Source organism: Eleginops maclovinus, chromosome 7, assembly GCF_036324505.1.
Source record: "Eleginops maclovinus isolate JMC-PN-2008 ecotype Puerto Natales chromosome 7, JC_Emac_rtc_rv5, whole genome shotgun sequence".
Lineage (NCBI taxonomy): Eukaryota > Metazoa > Chordata > Actinopteri > Perciformes > Eleginopidae > Eleginops > Eleginops maclovinus.
This window is the reverse complement of record NC_086355.1, coordinates 970,900-991,143: the sequence shown is the minus strand read 5'-3', so window position 1 is coordinate 991,143 and position 20,244 is coordinate 970,900. Positions and strand designations below refer to the sequence as shown.

Below are 20,244 nucleotides of genomic sequence, written 5' to 3'. Positions count from 1 at the left end.
GGTTCTCAGGATGTTGGAATTCAGTGGTGGGCCGTCAGGGCCAGCAAGGCCTTCTCTGCTGGCCTAAACATCATCAGAATATAAATTAAATTTTGATATATTTTTTCCACAAATACGTATTAAATTATTCCCCATAGTCTATTCTCTTCATTTTATAGCGTTCGTCTTGGCTGCGCTGCTTCCAGCCTCAGAACGAGATTTGGAGGGCTGACCTTTATGTTAGAGCTTTTATCCAATCATATTTCAGCCATAATGTGTTGCTAGGGTCAAAGAAATCTGCCCTTAGGCCTTCAGAATCAACAGTGCGGGCGGCTGTAGCTTAAAGTGAACGCAAACAAAATTGTGGCGTTAACCAATCAGATTTCGAGGTGGCGACAACGGGCCAGCTAGCAGGCGTACGCTAACGTTAGCACGTGCACATCTTCTGATTGGATACGCACTATTGAGAGGCAGAGCTAGGCAGTAGGCAGAGCCATACAGTCTATGGGCAAAGCTAGCAAACATAACTAGAACTTGAGCGAGCTAATTTGTGTAGATTTCTACAAGCTATTTTTTTCAACCCACAATGGCTGAAGGAGGAGAAGAGATCAATTTGGTCGAAGATATAATAACAACGCCATTTTCAAAACGAACTTTTCAAGTAAAGCTACACATCTTGAAAAGGGAACGACCAACTCCAACGCTAGCGAGCCTAGCACAGCAGGGAAACTACGAGCGGTACCCCTGGCTCACAGCCTCCGAGAGGCACTGCAAATTGTACTGCCGGGAATGCCTGGTATTTGCAACTGATCGATTTGGTGTTTGGAGCCACACTAAATTTGCAAACTTGAGTTGTCTAACCAAGGCAGCAACGAGACACCAAAGCACGGCTGGGCACTTGGAAGCACTGGTGCTTTTGAAAACCTTTGGGGACACCCGAGTGGATCTACAGCTCAACGAACAAGTGCGCAGGGAAACGGAGCTCCACAACGAAAGGGTGAACAAAAATAGGGAATTATTGAAAGACTGATTGATTGTGTCCTGTTTTTGGGTAAACAGGAACTTTCATTTAGGGGACACGATGAAAGCGCCGAGTCCAGAAACAGAGGAAACTACGTGGAGCTTCTTTCTTTTCTTGCTGAGAACAACACAGATTTGCATTACCACCTGCACACAAACAACATGTTTACTGGGACGTCAGGCAAAATACAAAACGACCTGATTTATGCTATTGCTGAAGTGATGGGAGAAGAGATCAAAATGAAGATTAAAAAAGCACCCTTTGTCGCTGTTATGGTGGACGAGACGTCAGATGTGGGTAATGTAGCACAGCTGGCACTTGTCCTGCGTTATGTGACAGACACAGGTGTCAAGGAGCGGTTTGTCAGATAATCTGATTCATTAAGTTAACTGTAAATGCTGATGTATTGATTATAAATGCTTCAGAAATATTAATATAACTCTGTTGTACTTGACTATGTTAAGGTGATGCAACGCCCGGTTATACTGCGTTTCTGTCTAAATGTATACTTTCTAGAGCCATGGCGTCATAATGCTGGTATTAAGAGGTGGAATAATTCAGGTAGGACTGTGTAGGACATCACTGAAGGCCTAGGTGTGAAATGCACGGCCCGCCACTGTTGGAATTTGATACAGGAACCGTGAAGATAAATTGAATAAAAAAAATAAAAATAATAATAGGACTGTCGGAATGGCGGTACTAAAATATGTCTGATATCGGATGTTCCATGTCGGAATAGCAGCATGTCTGACAAATAGCATGTCGAAGTGGCAGGATGTCGGACTGGGGGCATGTAACCCGACTTCACCCCAAGCGAGACGAGTCGTGTTCGCAGCAGACAAACATCTACTGACTTATATTTCAATTAATAAATGATTTATTTGAAATCTATTTCTACTTGGTCTCCCTTCCGGTTGTTCTATTTCCCTCAAGTGGGCCTGACTCTGGATATTGGTTGGTTTTATGGTAGGGCTAACGGTAGGGCTAACACAATTCTATATAGCCCAACCAAGCCCTACCCTGGCGCTGCTTATGACTGACAGAGAGGGGGAGATGCAGTCTGACTCACCCCAGGGGGGGCTACTGACAGGGACACTTTCCACCCACACTTTGACAGACAGGCAAATGGAAAAATACAGGTTTAGCTGCAAAGTTAATGGAAAACTTGACACGTTTTAAACTCTTCAAGAGCAGAGCTGGCGAGCTGACATACAGAACACCTGCTGCCAGCCACTGGCAAAATATAAAGAAAGGATTTAAATGTTGGTGGAGAAAAGCTTCTGGAGGTCTCAACATACTTCATGTGAGTGAATACCCCACTGGTGGATTTAAAAACTGAGTCTAAATGATATGACTAAACATCATCACACCCAACATTAGCCACCGACCGTGCTGTAGTTCCTTTATAGCCCAACATTAGCCTCCTTTAGCTTAGCGGTGGAGACGTGAAGTCATGTGACCGTGCTGTAGTTCCTTTATAGCCCAACATTAGCCGCCTTTAGCTTAGCGGTGGAGACGTGAAGTCATGTGACCGTGCTGTAGTTCCTTTATAGCCCAACATTAGCCTCCTTTAGCTTAGCGGTGGAGACTTGAAGTCATGTGACCGTGCTGTAGTTCCTTTATAGCCCAACATTAGCCTCCTTTAGCTTAGCGGTGGGGACGTGAAGTCATGTGACCGTGCTGTAGTTCCTTTATAGCCTAACGTTAGCCTCCTTTAGCTTAGCAGTGGTGACGTGAAGTCATGTGACCGTGCTGTAGTTCCTTTATAGCCCAACATTAGCCTCCTTTAGCTTAGCGGTGGAGACTTGAAGTCATGTGACCGTGCTGTAGTTCCTTTATAGCCCAACATTAGCCTCCTTTAGCTTAGCGGTGGTGACGTGAAGTCATGTGACCGTGCTGTAGTTCCTTTATAGCCCAACATTAGCCTCCTTTAGCTTAGCGGTAGAGACGTGAAGTCATGTGACCGTGCTGTACTTCCTTTATAGCCCAACATTAGCCTCCTTTAGCTTAGCGGTGGTGAGGTGAAGTCATGTGACCGTGCTGTAGTTCCTTTATAGCCCAACATTAGCCTCCTTTAGCTTAGCAGTGGTGACGTGAAGTCATGTGACCGTGCTGTAGTTCCTTTATAGCCCAACATTAGCCTCCTTTAGCTTAGCGGTGGAGACTTGAAGTCATGTGACCGTGCTGTAGTTCCTTTATAGCCCAACATTAGCCTCCTTTAGCTTAGCGGTGGTGACGTGAAGTCATGTGACCGTGCTGTAGTTCCTTTATAGCCCAACATTAGCCTCCTTTAGCTTAGCGGTGGTGAGGTGAAGTCATGTGACCGTGCTGTAGTTCCTTTATAGCCCAACATTAGCCTCCTTTAGCTTAGCGGTGGTGATGTGAAGTCATGTGACCGTGCTGTAGTTCCTTTATAGCCCAACATTAGCCTCCTTTAGCTTAGCAGTGGTGACGTGAAGTCATGTGACCGTGCTGTAGTTCCTTTATAGCCCAACATTAGCCTCCTTTAGCTTAGCGGTGGAGACGTGAAGTCATGTGACCGTGCTGTAGTTCCTTTATAGCCCAACATTAGCCGCCTTTAGCTTAGCGGTGGAGACGTGAAGTCATGTGACCGTGCTGTAGTTCCTTTATAGCCCAACATTAGCCTCCTTTAGCTTAGCGGTGGTGACGTGAAGTCATGTGACCGTGCTGTAGTTCCTTTATAGCCCAACATTAGCCTCCTTTAGCTTAGCGGTGGTGAGGTGAAGTCATGTGACCGTGCTGTAGTTCCTTTATAGCCCAACATCGTGAAGTCATGTGGTAAGGTTTAAAAGTCGTTTCTTGGTTTGACAATCACAGGTTCGGATACATGCATTATTTCCCTGGCCTCTGTTTATTCATTTGTTTGGTTTTAGTAATATTTTTATTTTGCTGCACCCAGTGGATCTTTCCAAGCACAGCTGAGCTGAACAACACAGTGAAACCTATATCCATATATCAGATAAATGACATCAGTGCATTTAGTGGAGAGGAAAATGTAAATAGCAACCGACTTGTAGCTATCCTGCTTTGGATCTGTCAAAGGAAGGAAAGCTAAATCAGCGCTGTGCAGCTCCGGCAGACCCGGTCATTAACGGGACGACAATGTAGCAAGAGGAAGCAAACAAGGGTCGAGAGGAATTACGTGAGGCTGACATTAAAGCCTTTGTTTTAGGTCAACAAAGCTTGGAGGAAACACAAAGAGTTTAGCACTGGTTTGATGAAAAGAAACAGCTGGATGCTTGCTAACATGCTGACTCAGTTTCTGGTTTCATGACTCATCCTTTCGGCTCTTTATCTACTGATGTTGAACATTAGATGACTGAAGAACATCTAAAACTGAAGCCTTATATTGTTGGGGACTGTAGGACCTTGCAGGCTTTGCTGCATTACCTTGCTCAATGATGGAGCCACTTCTGGGTTTTTAAGAGGATCTGAATGGAAGACATTTACAAAAAACACAGCTGACTTTTAGAGGAGAAAGGACAATGAACAACTTTCACTATTGAAACACTATTCAGCGGTACGATGTCTTTCATGTTGATGCTTTTGTTCTAGCTGAGGTTTTTTCATTAAAGGTTAATATTGATTTGTTTAGCCATTCAAAAGGTTTTGACCCCTAGTTAGTCAGTCCAGCTGTATAATCCTGAACGTCACCCAGCACTCCGCTCCCAGCTGTGTGCGTCTCTCTTTAGTGTCCCCTGGTCTCCAGCTGTGTGCGTCTCTCTTTAGTGTCCCCTGGTCTCCAGCTGTGTGCGTCTCTCATTAGTGTCCCCTGGTCTCCAGCTGTGTGCGTCTCTCTTTAGTGTCCCCTGGTCTCCAGCTGTGTGCGTCTCTCATTAGTGTCCCCTGGTCTCCAGCTGTGTGCGTCTGTCTTTAGTGTCCCCTGGTCTCCAGCTGTGTGCGTCTGTCTTTAGTGTCCCCTGGTCTCCAGCTGTGTGCGTCTCTCTTTAGTGTCCCCTGGTCTCCAGCTGTGTGCGTCTCTCATTAGTGTCCCCTGGTCTCCAGCTGTGTGCGTCTCTTTAGTGTCCCCTGGTCTCCAGCTGTGTGCTTCTCTTTAGTGTCCCCTGGTCTCCAGCTGTGTGCGTCTCTCATTAGTGTCCCCTGGTCTCCAGCTGTGTGCGTCTGTCTTTAGTGTCCCCTGGTCTCCAGCTGTGTGCGTCTCTCTTTAGTGTCCCCTGGTCTCCAGCTGTGTGCGTCTCTCTTTAGTGTCCCCTGGTCTCCAGCTGTGTGCGTCTCTCTTTAGTGTCCCCTTGGTCTCCAGCTGTGTGCGTCTCTCTTTAGTGTCCCCTGGTCTCCAGCTGTGTGCGTCTCCCTTAGTGTCCCCTGTTCTCCAGCTTTGTGCGTCTCTCTTTAGTGCCCCCTGGTCTCCAGCTGTGTGCGTCTCTCTTTAGTGTCCCCTGGTCTCCAGCTGTGTGCGTCTGTCTTTAGTGTCCCCTGGTCTCCAGCTGTGTGCGTCTCTCTTTAGTGTCCCCTGGTCTCCAGCTGTGTGCGTCTCTCTTTAGTGTCCCCTGGTCTTCGGCTGTGTGCGTCTCCCTTAGTGTCCCCTGGTCTCCAGCTCCTTGTTTGTTATTTTGTAGAATCAGTGGAGTAACGCCTGCTGTAAATCACGGACATGGAGCTGCGGTGTTCCTGCTTTCTGTCATCAGATACAATCCAAACCACCGGAACAACAATCATCATTTCTCATCTTAATAAGCTTAATGTGACAAAGCAAAGAGAACAACAAATCATAGGATTTTAAACAATAACTGACGCTTTGCTTTTGGGTCTAAACTGAAATACATGTTAATATTGTAAAATGTTCCTCTCTCTTATTATTAAAAATGGCGGTCTGCTGCTAAAATGAGCTTCCCTGCAGCCATGCTCTATACTTCCTTCATGGAGCTCCATTGACCCGAGCAGCCGGATAACAGAACCCAGTTATATAAACCTGATCCTCCACTTTCCTAAAAATCATACGGATTCAGAAACATTCCTGTGTGTGTGTGTGTGTGTGTGTGAGTTGTCTTACTTTGAAAATCTAAGAGGTCCGTATATCACATTGATCTACCCTTATTTTGAAATGTATTGAGTCTTGTTTTATTTTGAAAAATAACAAAAGGTCATTTTGCTTACATTACATCCATCTGCAGATTAATGGAATGCTCTGATGTCATCAGTGTGTGTGTGTGTGTGTGTGTGTGTGTGTGTGTGTGTGTGTGTGTGTGTTTTCTTACCCACGGAGATGGTCCACACAGCCATGATCTTGATGCGGGCCTTGGTGTGGGAGTTGAAGCGGCTGTGGTGGATGGGGTTCCTGATGCCGATGTACCGGTCCAGAGAGATGGCGCACAGGTGCATGATGGACGCAGTGGAGAACAGGACGTCCAGGTAGATCCAGACGGGACAGAGGTTGGAGGGCAGCGGCCAGCCGTAATCTTTTGGGGGGGACGGGGACATTACATTAGATTTAGCTTCTTGTATTAAAAAATAGCTTTTTGGAGACAATTTGATTAGTGTAATTTAGTGTTTAGCACATTCCTACATTTAAATGATGTTTGTGTGTAATATCTCCAAATATGATTTTATCACAGCTGATTACATGAGGGATGATTAGTTATTGTTTTGAGTTCCTGTCCAGCCCCAGTGACCTTCCACCACTGATGATAAAACAGAGGGACATTTAAAGCCTCTGTGGATATACGAGCGGGCGCTGATGACACAGAAACATGTGTTCTGTCTGCGGCTCATTTTAATGTGATAAAACCCTTTAGTGGAGCTCCTCTGAAAAGATAATTACACACACTGATAAATGAGTCACACACACACACACACACACACACACACACACACACACACACACACACACACACACAATCATCAAAGCATTCGTTATGAATCTGGACTGAAACAATGTAAGCGAAAATGCCCTGCTCTTATTTTTCAAAGTAATTTAAGATTAGACTTCATTTATTTCACAATAAGGGCCCTTCAACATGATATACGGACCCTATAGATTTTCACAATAAGGGCCCTTCAATATGATATACAGACCCTATAGATTTTCACAATAAGGGCCCTTCAACATGATATACAGACCCTATAGATTTTCACAATAAGGGCCCTTCAACATGATATACAGACCCTTTAGATTTTCACAATAAGGGCCCTTCAATATGATATACAGACCCTATAGATTTTCACAATAAGGGCCCTTCAATATGATATACAGACCCTATAGATTTTCACAATAAGGGCCCTTCAATATGATATACAGACCCTATAGATTTTCACAATAAGGGCCCTTCAATATGATATACAGACCCTTTAGATTTTCACAATAAGGGCCCTTCAATATGATATACGGACCCTTTAGATTTTCACAATAAGGGCCCTTCAATATGATATACGGACCCTTTAGATTTTCACAATAAGGGCCCTTCAATATGATATACAGACCCTTTAGATTTTCACAATAAGGGTGCGTATTATATCGTCCTTTATAAATGTAACATATTTTATCGACGCATCCTTATATTGAAAAATCTATGAGGACCGTATATGAACGGTTTAACTGTTTGCCTCAAAAAAGGTTTTATTATTTTGATCTAATATCTTTTAGAAAAAAATCTGGCAACACTTTATTTTGATAGTCCATCTGTTGAGACTCTATAAGTCATCAGTTGAAAGTCAACAACACTGTTTCAACAGACAAGTAACATGCATTCCACTAACTGCCAGTAGAATATAAGGTACGTATCAAGTGTTGATCTATAGACTTTACAAAAAGTGTCCGTTGACTGTCAACATGTTTTCTGCAACAGGCTAACAGAAACACATGAACACGCCTTCGCTGCTGGCTGATGTGAATTTGGGCGTAACAGAGCAGCTGTTGTTGGTAGTGAGAGCAACAAGTTAGTGGACTACAGATAGTTTGAAGGCCGTCTCTCACCTCCGCACACAACAGGTGTGTGTAAAGCTCCGTCCTTGGTGAAACAGATCAGAGGAGAGGAGAGAAAACTACCGAGTCAGAAAATGACAGCAAAACTCAGTAAGACCCTCACTAAGCTGATATGAAACCAAACTCCCAGTTAGGTTCTGCCACTGCATCGATGCAGAATTGTAAACATTGTGATGCAACTTATAAATTCAGTCCACACATCTAATGCTCCTCTATTAGGGCTGTTTGATCTGAACCTGTAATGAGTAATCAGATATAAAGAATGTTCTCACCAGTTTTTACCACCAATATGTTTTTTACCAAATGATCTAACTAAACTGGCACACTGCGCACACAGGAACTCTAGCTACTATAAAATACAACACATTTTCTGAAACAGTAAGCCACACACATTCATCCAAGTTGTTGTCCCTTTTCAAGAGAAAATATGTGGGAAACACTATGGCTCACCCTGCAAGACTGCACACAATACACACCACAACAACCATTGGGCGGCCACAACATTTATTGACATTAAGGTTGTGGAACTGCGCTCCACACCCCGGGAAGAAGGAGGGAAAACTGCGGCTGGATGCAGGAAAACTTTTATTGTCTCGGCCTCTGAGCCTTTCGGCTACACACACAAAACTCTCTCTCCGCCTTTCGCAGAGCGGGAGAGAAAGTCAGCCACGACCATCTGGTTACCCGGCCTATGGATCACCTTGAAGTTGAAAGGCCGTAATGCCAGATACCAACGAGTGATCCGGGCATTGGCATCCTTCATGCGGTGGAGCCACTGGAGCGGGGCATGGTCCGACCAGAGGGTGAAAGGGCGCCCCAGGAGGTAGTAACGCAGGGCGCCGACCGCCGACCGCCCACCGTATGGCGAGGCACTCTTTTTCCACCATACTGTAGTTCACCTCCCGCTGAGCTAGCTTCCGGCTAATGTACAGTACGGGGCGGTCGGCCCCCTCCACCTCCTGGGACAAAACGGCCCCCAGCCCGCTGTTCGAGGCGTCGGTCTGCAAAACAAAAGGGAGCAAAAAGTTAGGAGCATACAGGAGTGGCTCCCCACAGAGGGCTTGCTTAACCCTCTCAAACGCCTGCTGGCACAGATCCTTCCACTGGACCGGATCTGAGGCACCCTTTCGGGTCAGGTCATAAACCTCCTGACCTCTTATTTCGTCTTGGGCGGCGGGCAGGCGGCAATAGCCGCGGTCTTTTCTATCTGTGGCCGCACCTGCCCGCCGCCCAAGTGGTACCCCAGATACCGTACCTCCCTCCGCCCAACAGCACACTTCTTCGGGTTGGCTGTGAGCCCCGCCCTCCTCAGGGACTCGAGCACGGCCCCCACCTGCTGCATGCTGCTCCCAGTCTCACTGTGGATGATGACATCATCCAAGTAGGCAGCAGCATATGCAGCGTGGGGACACAGCACCCGGTCCATGAGCCGCTGAAAGGTGGCTGGGGCCCCAAACAACCCGAATGGAAGTGTGACAAATTGGTACCAACCGTACGGAGTGGAGAAGGCCGTTTTTTCCTTGGACTCCGGAGACAGGGGAATCTGCCAGTAGCCCTTGGTTAAATCCAGTGTCGTGTAAAAGCGAGCCGTGCCCAGCCGATCCAGGAGTTCGTCGATCCGGGGCATCGGAAAAGCATTGAATTTTGACACCTCATTAACCCTGCGATAGTCCACACAGAACCGTATTGACCCGTCGGACTTACGCACCAACACGACAGGGCAACACCAATCACTGTTGGACTCTTCTATTACTCCCATCTCGAGCATGGCCTGAAGCTCCGCCTGAACAATTTTCCTCTTGTGTTCGGGCAGCCGATAGGGCTGTGAACGAGCCGTCACCCCCGGGGGCGTTTCTATGTGGTGGTGTATGAGAGTAGTACGGCCTGGCAGGGGGGAGAACACATCGGCAAACCGCCTTTGCAACGAGGCAACGTCTGCTTTCTGGCCCGGTGAGAGATGGTCAGGAGAACAGACCGGGGCTGATTTGACCGTTTTTATTACCTCCGGTCCCAACTCATCTCTCTCGATCACCGTAGTGGCCAGGGAAGCAGAGGCCACCTCTCTCCACGCTTTTAGGAGGTTGAGGTGGTAAATTTGTGTTGCCCCCCCCCCCTGTCTGGTCGCAGCACCTCATAATCAACGTCCCCCACCCGCCGTGTGACCACGAAGGGCCCTTGCCACTTGGCGAGTAATTTGGAGCTGGAGGATGGGAGCAACAAAAGCACTTTATCTCCCGGTGAGAATTGTCTCAGTCGCGACCCTCTGTTGTACAGGAGAGCAAATTCTCCCGTGATGTCTGCCCCAGTGATTGGAGTTTTGCTCTCAGGTCCAGGACGTATTGAATTTCGTTTTTACTTGTGCTTGGACCCTCCTCCCAGTTTTCCTTAACCAGGTCCAACACACCCCGTGGCTTCCGGCCGAACAACAGTTCAAAGGAGAAAATCCCGTGGAGGCCTGGGGCACCTCCCGCACTGCAAACAACAGAGGGTCTAACCATTTATCCCAATTCCGGCTATCCTCGTGAACGAACTTACGAACCATGTTCTTTAGCGTTTTGTTAAACCGCTCCACCAGGCCATCGGTCTGTGGATGGTACACACTAGTCCGAATGGAATGGACGCCCAGCAGTTTGTAAAGTTCGCGTAGTGTGCGTGACATAAACGACGTGCCTTGGTCAGTCAGAATCTCTTTCGGGATCCCGACTCGGGAGATAACATGAAACAGGGCTTGCGCAACGCTCTTCACGGAGATGTTACGCAGCGGCACTGCCTCGGGATATCGTGTTGCATAATCCAGGAGGACCAATACAAAGCGATATCCCCGTGCACTCCGGTCTAATGGCCCGATGAGGTCCATGCCAATTGTTTCGAACGGCACCTCAATTAATGGGAGGGGGGGAAAAGGCGCTTTTGGGGAGGCCGGCGGGTTAACCAGCTGACATTCAGGGCAGGATGCGCACCACCGCTTCACATCCACCCTAATGCCCGGCCAATAAAAGCGGGCCATTATCCGGTGCAGTGTTTTATCATATCCGAGATGACCGGACATGGGGTTATAATGAGGCACCAACAACTGGGTGTTTTCCTCTCCTGTCTGTGTGTCACGGCTCACCCGGTACAATCTGTCCCTAATCACTGTAAAGTGTGGGTGAGTGAGTGCTGTGTTCGGGTGCAACAGGGTGCCATCGATACTCACCACCTGGTCGAAGGCGTGGCGGAGGGTCTCGTCCCGAGACTGCTCGAGGGGGAAGTCCTCCATCCGGTGCAGCTCAGCCTCGGGCCGAGGCACCTCCGTCCCGCCCTCGCCGGTGTCCGCCGCCTCCGTTTCCGCACTGAACACAGCACACAACTCACATTTCCCTACCGCACGTGAACGCACCCCCATAGACGTCCCCACTAACTTGAGGAACCCCGGCCAATCCGTTCCCAAAATCAGAGGGTGCGTAAGAGTACTAACTCCAGCCTTTACTCTATGCTTTTTTCCCCTAAAAGAAATTACAAGGGTCAGCTCTGGATATTCGTGGACATCCCCATGCACACACCTCACCTTCACCCACGATGCCTCTAACAACGCCCCGGATCGAACCAGGCTCTGGTGAATCATGGTCTGGTTACAGCCCGTGTCCAACAGAGCCTGGTGTGTACCCCCCTGTATACATACCGGTATACGGTACGTCCCTTCCGGACCGTGGGAGGAGTCCGGCGGCCCCGCAACCCGGACTCACTGTCCGACCTCCATGCGCGGGCACTCCCGTCGGAAGTGGCCGGGCTGCCCACACCGCCAGCACTCCTGCCCAGGCGTCTGAGGAGCCCCCCAGGGTGCCGGATGACCAGACACGTAGGCTGGGCTCTGTGGAGAGAGAAGCAGAGGGGAGAGGGCCGTGGTGGAGGAGCATAGGCGGGAGGAGAGGGCGCAGCTGCCGCCGCCTGGAACCTCCTCCTCGGAGCCGGGGTGGGCCGGCCCACTGGGACTGCCGGTGCTCGCGCTTCCTCCTTCAGGCTCCGCCGGGGAAGGGCGAGATGGTCCTCCGCGAGGACGACGGCTGCCTCAAGGCTGGCGGGGCGGTGGCACTGGACCCAGTTGGCCGTGGAGGATGGCAGGCCGGCGATGAATTGCTCCAGTGCCACCTGCCCGACGACGTCCTCAGCGGAGTTTACTCCCGGGCGGAGCCAGCGCCTCGCCGCATCGAGGAGCTGCTGCGCGTAGGAGAAGGGGCGGCCGGCGTCCTCATACCGAAGCCCCCTGAACTGGCGGCGATATCCTTCGGGCGTGCAGGCCAGCCGGTCCAGGATGGCCTTCCGCAAAGAAAATGTTGGTGAACTGGCAGAAAAGCAACAAACTGCTCATCCCCTTTTCTGTCAAGAAATCCTGAATGTGGGCTGAACGTTGTTGTTGTTGTGGGGGGGGTCGTCCTGTTTTTAAAGGTTGACCTTGGCCTCAGGGTAGATCAGTGATGCAATGTTCTTCTGTTGGTCTTGTTTTTCTTTTATTTATAGTCATTCAACTGTGAAAGTCTGCAGTGCAGGGATTCGTTTTTGGTTGCCTGGTATTAACTACCAGCTGGGAGAAAATGTGTGACAAACTTTATTGTGAGCGTCTCAGAACTGTTCAGAAGTGCTGTTACTATATTTGTATTATATTCTTAAGATAGAAGAGCGTTCTGTCTCTGGTATGCTGCCGGTTGGTTCTACTGGGCTTTATAGCCTGGTTTTGACTTCAGTTATACAGTGTTCGTGTTCCGCTGTGCAAAACGTTTCTCTTTATTTCCATGTCTGCTGCATTTGATCAGTGGATGAATGTGTTCTGTTGATAGGTCATAGACTTTCTACTGTTCTCAACAGGTTTCACTTTAACTGGATAGTCCTCACACACGCCTACAAACGCTTGGTGGAGAATGCCTACTAAAAGTATGCTGATCGTCAACTCAACTTTAGCTGCTTATCTGTTGATCGTCAACTAATCCTCGATGTAATCTTTAGTGGACATTTTGACTCAACAGATTATCAACTGATAGTCGACATGAGCCTGTTGACTTTCACAGACAGACTGATTTCGAGTAGCTGATTGTTCATGCAGAAGATGCTGACAATGTACAAATACTAAGGTTGAATACAGGAAACCTGTTTCCAGTCTGTTTGAACAGTGCTGAAACATGTCAGCTGATGACTTACAGAGTCTCAACAGATGGACGATCAAATGTTTAGATTAGATTCCTTTATTGTCCTTGCACACAAGTACAACGAAATTGAGTAGCAATCCTGACGGTGCATTCACACACAACAAACAGCAATCAAAGAGGTAGAAAAAGAGAAGATGATTAGAGCCACATGAAGGAGGTCGAATAACGAGACATTTAAGTGGAAACTTTGAAAATAGTGGATCATTTTTGAAGGAATAATCGGAAATGTATTAGATAAGTTGGACTTTATAAAAATGTGTAGCAGTTATAAGGAAATGTCTTTATCCCAGAAACTGCAGCGAGCATAATGAAGTCTGTGGTTTATATAAACTCTTATTAGTTGAAAACCACTAAATATGCAGAGATATCAAAGTTGAAATCACACGTGAGCGATTCTCCAACGTGTGATTTTTCCTGTGATCTAAAAAATAAAGACTTTAACTCAAATATTTGTCCCAAGTCTCTCCCCTACAGATTTCAAGTCTTTTTGCACAAATGAAGCCTGTTTGTTAGTCAGATGTCAAAAATATGTCCCAAACTGGAAGAAGCTGCTGAAAATCTGTGTATATTTTCTAGCCGTTTGCTCTCAGAGCCTCAGCGCCCTGCAGAGCTGAAACACAATCAGCTGATTACGGCCAACGTCTCATTTAAGGGTGTTGTTGTGTTCGTGTTGGTTTCCTGACAGGCCAACAAAACAGAAGAAGAAGAGGCAGCAAAATCCCCAAAGTGCCTCCTCTTCTTCTTCTCTTTGAGTCTCTGTCACATTAGATGATTAGAAACTGAAATGTGTGAGGAGGAGGACGAGGAGGAGAGAAAACTGTTATTAGAAAAAGTGTAAGAACCCAAAAATATTCCCCCTGATTTAGGACAAAGTGTGTGAGCAGCAGGGTGATTACACGGATAGATTTGGGTCTTTTGTCGAAGGATTATTCTGGTGTTTCTCAATTTTGTCAAGACAAAACCCAACACCCACTGATGAGGTAAATCTATTATTCATACTTTCCTGTTTAAAACATGTCCTAACATAGCTGTGCATTTTATCAAACTCAGAGGGTGGATACGGGATTTGTTGGGGACTATTTTAAGCGGCACATTAATCCACAATTAGTCACCAGTGAGTAACTGGGTCAGCAGGGAGGTGTGTGGGATTTTTCAAAATAATATATATATATACTTTAACATGTGTCTTACTGATAACAAACCATGTGTAAAGCCTAAACCATCAATCCTCAGAAACCTTCATGAAGAAGAAGGTTCCCCTGTTAGAAAGCCTCTTGCAGAAAGCACCTGAATGCCCCTAACTGGTAGTCAGTATTTTCAGTGTTTAACGACAGCAAAGGAGATCAATACTTCTCCCTGACTGTTTCCTGAAGCCCCGCTCGCCTCCTCTGGGAAAATGTGGTAGTTTTAGTTCTGTGTTTCTTCTGTGTTCAGGGACTTGTTTCCATTAGAGCTCGTCTCAGTTTTTATCCAAAAACCTCGACAGAGAATGACAGAGATGCATCCCACACACAAGGTGTGGTGCGATAAGCGTTAAATTAAAGTCAGGATAAATGTCCACGCCTAGACGCACTTAATGTCCTGAGAGACACCAAACATCTGTGATTACTTATTTCAGTGCGCTGCTTTCTCTGCAATAACATTTTACCAGAAGTTGTTTGAATTCTGCACCAAACCAAACAATAAGATTCCACAAAGATTTGGAAGAATTCAGAAGATGATATTTAAAGGTTGTGGTTTATTCCCTCCTTATTCTATTTGAGCTTCTTTCATTTGCATTCTTCTTTTGAAAAACGGTTTTTAAATGTAGTTTAATAACGTGTTTCTCTGAATAATGCTTTTCAGGTCTTTAGAATGCATGCCTCGTGTTGAAACCGGCTCTTTAAGTGAACCTGCCTTGTCTTGTGATCCCGTATGGAAAGGGCTTCATGGAAGGGAATAGGAAGCAGCTATAGGGTGTTTCCTCTTTCAGCAATACGTTAATGTCCATCACATTTACAGATAAAGGTGTCTTTGCACTATCAAATCATATAAAATAAGACTCATTCATCACACAGAATGGGTGAAATTGCATCTCAAAGTGACTGAGAATGCATTTCCCTCTGCATCATCACAGCCTCCCTTTCCCTCGTGGTAACACATCTCACTTCCCTTTGCAGAAACCCAGCTGTGAGACAGACAGCCATGAGTGACACGGCGTCACGTGACCCTCTGATTCACCTGCAACATAAGAGCTCTGATATCTGAAGTGTGTGAACCTGTAGAGGCAACACGTGATCAGACAGAGAGCCAGGCGGGATTCAGGAAATCATTTTACGGCCCATAAATCCGCAGAAATGAGACGGGAAGGAAGGCCAACTCTGCATGATGTGCACTACACATGTACTAGTATGTTAGTATTCACACTGGGATCGACAATCATACGATGCTTCTCTGATAATTGCAGTCAGGTGCTAACTTAATAGATGTTTTTCTGCTTTGATATACGATACAGCGTGTGGATCAAAACTCCCATCATGCATTGCATCATTCATCATATTAAGGTGTGTAAACGGTACGTGTCTCCCTTTGTGTTTCAATGTCTTAACGTGTAAAACTGATTCTCTGCGGGCTCGTTAAACACGCCTAAATGTTTCTGTTTCCCCCTGAACAACAAACACCACCAAATCCAACTGTCCTGCAGCTACACACACACTGACACACACACACACTGACACACACACCCACACTGTAATAAACACACACTCACACACAGTAACATGCACTGATAGTCGGACACACACAGAGGGGGGGGGGGTTAACTGAAATGTCCTTTCTGGTCTCACAGCTGGTTTCTGTCTGAAAGCAAATCACCTTTGATTGGATTAGAAAGCTCAGTTTTCCAGCAAACAGACCAGAATGACTTCAGAGTCAGTCACCATAAAATACAAGCTGGATTCATTTATGCACGCCAAGAGAAAAGGTTTGGTACCCGAAAAGAGCTCACGATTTATCGTGTAGAGACACTACATACTGATATACACCTGAACATCAGCAGGAGAGGACTCTTTAAAGTAGAGACTCTACATACTGATATACACCTGAACATCAGCAGGAGAGGACTCTTTAAAGTAGAGACACTACATACTGATATACAGCTGAACATCAGCAGGAGAGGACTCTTTAAAGTAGAGACACTACATACTGATATACACCTGAACATCAGCAGGAGAGGACTCTTTAAAGTAGAGACTCTACATACTGATATACACCTGAACATCAGCAGGAGAGGACTCTTTAAAGTAGAGACACTACATACTGATATACACCTGAACATCAGCAGGAGAGGACTCTTTAAAGTAGAGACGCTACATACTGATATACACCTGAACATCAGCAGGAGAGGACTCTTTAAAGTAGAGACTCTACATACTGATATACACCTGAACATCAGCAGGAGAGGACTCTTTAAAGTAGAGACACTACATACTGATATACACCTGAACATCAGCAGGAGAGGACTCTTTAAAGTAGAGACGCTACATACTGATATACACCTGAACATCAGCAGGAGAGGACTCTTTAAAGTAGAGACTCTACATACTGATATACACCTGAACATCAGCAGGAGAGGACTCTTTAAAGTAGAGACACTACATACTGATATACACCTGAACATCAGCAGGAGAGGACTCTTTAAAGTAGAGACACTACATACTGATATACACCTGAACATCAGCAGGAGAGGACTCTTTAAAGTAGAGACTCTACATACTGATATACACCTGAACATCAGCAGGAGAGGACTCTTTAAAGTAGAGACACTACATACTGATATACACCTGAACATCAGCAGGAGAGGACTCTTTAAAGTAGAGACAATACATACTGATATACACCTGAACATCAGCAGGAGAGGACTCTTTAAAGTAGAGACTCTACATACTGATATACACCTGAACATCAGCAGGAGAGGACTCTTTAAAGTAGAGACACTACATACTGATAAACACCTGAACATCAGCAGGAGAGGACTCTTTAAAGTAGAGACTCTACATACTGATATACACCTGAACATCAGCAGGAGAGGACTCTTTAAAGTAGAGACTCTACATACTGATATACACCTGAACATCAGCAGGAGAGGACTCTTTAAAGTAGAGACTCTACATACTGATATACACCTGAACATCAGCAGGAGAGGACTCTTTAAAGTAGAGACTCTACATACTGATATACACCTGAACATCAGCAGGAGAGGACTCTTTAAAGTAGAGACGCTACATACTGATACACACCTGAACATCAGCAGGAGAGGACTCTTTAAAGTAGAGACTTGTATAACAGTGCAGAGATGTAACCCTTTCTCACAGTCATGGAAACAGAGGTTTTCTGTTATATAACGCTTGTTGTTACACTGCCCTACTTCTCGGGGTAAAATGTGAGCGCAGATTATTAAATCCTAAATCAGAGGGCTTTCCCTCCAGAACGTCCTCAGTGGAAATCTCTCAGCCGAGTTTAATCTATTTAACCTTCTTCTGCCTTCATGATGCCATTTGCTCCACGTTGCTGTTCCACGTGTGCCGCAGTCATGTCATCATGTAATCACTTTATCTATAACGGGCTGCAGGCAGGAAGTCTGTGCATCCCTGATGGGTCCTGCTAATTAAACACAAAGCTGTTTCCTACCAGGACAAATACAAACTGCACAGAAACACAGACAGACAATAAGATGTTAAACTGTGGATCCTGCAAGATATGCAAAGTCAAATGTGCCTTACACACAGGAGGGTTTCATCCTATGAGTTCTTAGGAAGGTATTCCACATTTTTCTTGCATTCTCCTACACATTTCCCTGGGGTTTATCTAGGAATATAGAATGAGGGCGCTAACGTCACGACCAGCCAAGCTTTAGGCCCCGCCCACTTTCAGGTGAAAATACTGCATTAGAGCGAAGCAGAAAATAGTAGTTCACTCAGTGGCAAAACATAGAAAAAGCATCGATATGTGGCAGACAGGTGACAGAGGGAGTAAATAAAAACAGATGTGCTGTGTTTGCCTCCAGAAGGCTGTATTTGTTCCTGAATAGGAGGATTTACAGGCAGCGAAAGCTTTATAACTGCAGAGATTTATTTAGAGAGAAGAAACAGATCTTAATCTTTTAAGCAAATCCTGCACAGATGCACGTCTAAAATAAAAACGGAAAACTTTGAAACACAAGCGACCTGAGTCCGTCTGCGAGGAACGATCAACAGAAGTGAGGGATCGATGGAGAGGTTAAATGGTTTGAAGTGAAAAGAGGAGAGACATTAACCTGCTGGCTGGCTATAAGACCCTAGAGAGAGGAAGAGGAAGGAATTAAATCCAGGAAACATCCATACAAGTTATGTGCCTGTGAGTAAGGTGAGTTCATATCAACCACATGAGGTTATAGAAGTCCTGCCGAATGTTTAAATCGAGTTCAAAGGTTTGAATAGGGGCCTCAGGATGGTTCCTATTTTATGTAGACAGTTTAAACTCTGAGCTCGCAGCCTCTCTGTGTGTAATCAAATCACTTTATGCAGAAATGTCACCTTCGTTTTGCAGGAACCATGCACATGAGGTGGGATTGAATCTTGAAAAGAGATCAAAGCTGGCAAACTGCAGGACTCGGCGCGCCTCCAATGACTCACATACTGAGTTCCCATGGTCCTCTGTTAGTCACTGTTGCCGCGAGTGAGCAAAGCACAAAAGACTGGTGGGGAAAGAGAGCCAGTGGCAGGGATTACAGAGCAACTGAGTCACAAAAGCCCTGTCCTGAGTGGAGGGAGCTGAAGTTGCTTTATGCAGAAAGCAAACTGTTGGAGGTGTGCGTGTGCATGCCAAACAGATGCACTTGTGTCTGCACACTTAAAGGTGTTTGTATTCAACACAGGATTTCAGTCAAACCGGAGCTGCAAGCTAAGACTGAAGATGTACATTTACCAACATTAACAAAATACATGAACAGGTTTCCTACATATAATGCCCTGCGCCTCTCCTCAGGCCTTCTTGTGGTACAAAAACACTAGCCTACAGGTGCTCTGCTCCCACCTGTTTCCAATTACACCAGGTGCCCAAAGATGTCTTCAAAAGAAAAGCATAAAAACGACTTCAAATAATAACATAAACAGCAGCAGAACAAACATTTAGCTACTGGAGAATATAAGATGACCTTCACTAAAGAAAGAACAACATTTCTATTTCTGAGTTCCCTCCATAACGTTTCTCTACAGGATTCTGTGCTTCCCAAGCATTTCACACTGAGTTTAGCTCAACTGACTGAGATTATTTCTGCCTCCTAAGCAGCTCAAATTTGACAAACTGCAGAAACCATATTCTGCCTGCTGTGTGCTGACCTGACTGAACGTCTCACACACTGCAGAGGGAATCTCACCCTAAATAACTATTGGCTTTCAAAGTCTCTAGATGTCTTTGGGGAAATGAGACGTGGATCTGGATTTCCTCCGAAGAAATCCCCCGAAATCTGCAGGAACCATCTGTCAAAAGGAGCAAATCACAAACCCTTTAGGTGGTAGATTTCAACTGGAAGCAACTATCATGGGTGCATATACCAGTGGAGTGAAACCATAAGTTATTGAAGCTCTTTAAAGAGTGTCGGGAGGATTGTGTCAGGTGGGAAAGCGCTTCAGTCTGTCTCTAGTTTATTTTGACAGCTCTTCCCTGGGGAATGCATGACCAAAATAAAGTGAGGACGGGAAGAAACAACCCCAAACTCCACAGGAGGATGTGCTGTTGTTCTGTAAAGCAGACAGGAATAAAGCTGTTTGTCCACAGTGTCAACACAGCCAGCAGGTGAGGCTAATCCCAAATTTCCCAAGACCTTTGAATTGTTTGTCAGCTAGATTTGTGCCATAAAGCGGATCTACAAATAATCACTGGGACACCTGAGACCCAACACAAAGCAGTTAATAGTATTTAATAGGCTCAGTATTTCCCCTCATGCAGCTTTAACCTCCGAATCCCTCAAATATCCAGCAGGGTTTTCACTGGTATTCATTTTATAGAAGTCTATGAGGAAATGATCCTACTTCTTTCTCAATTTATTTCCTCAGCAAACATGTTCCCAATAAGTGTATGGCCTC

General features: G+C 46.0%; 1 protein-coding gene across 1 annotated transcript in view; it reads right to left on the bottom strand.

Annotated features, from left to right (window-relative positions):
• Positions 1–20,244, bottom strand: part of LOC134866850 (5-hydroxytryptamine receptor 2A-like) — a 32,111-nt gene that overhangs the window by 9,094 nt on the left and 2,773 nt on the right. The window contains exon 2 of the mRNA XM_063887022.1: positions 6,238–6,438. Coding sequence (XP_063743092.1) covers positions 6,238–6,438 — 201 coding nt within the window. The remainder of the gene's footprint in view (positions 1–6,237; positions 6,439–20,244) is intronic.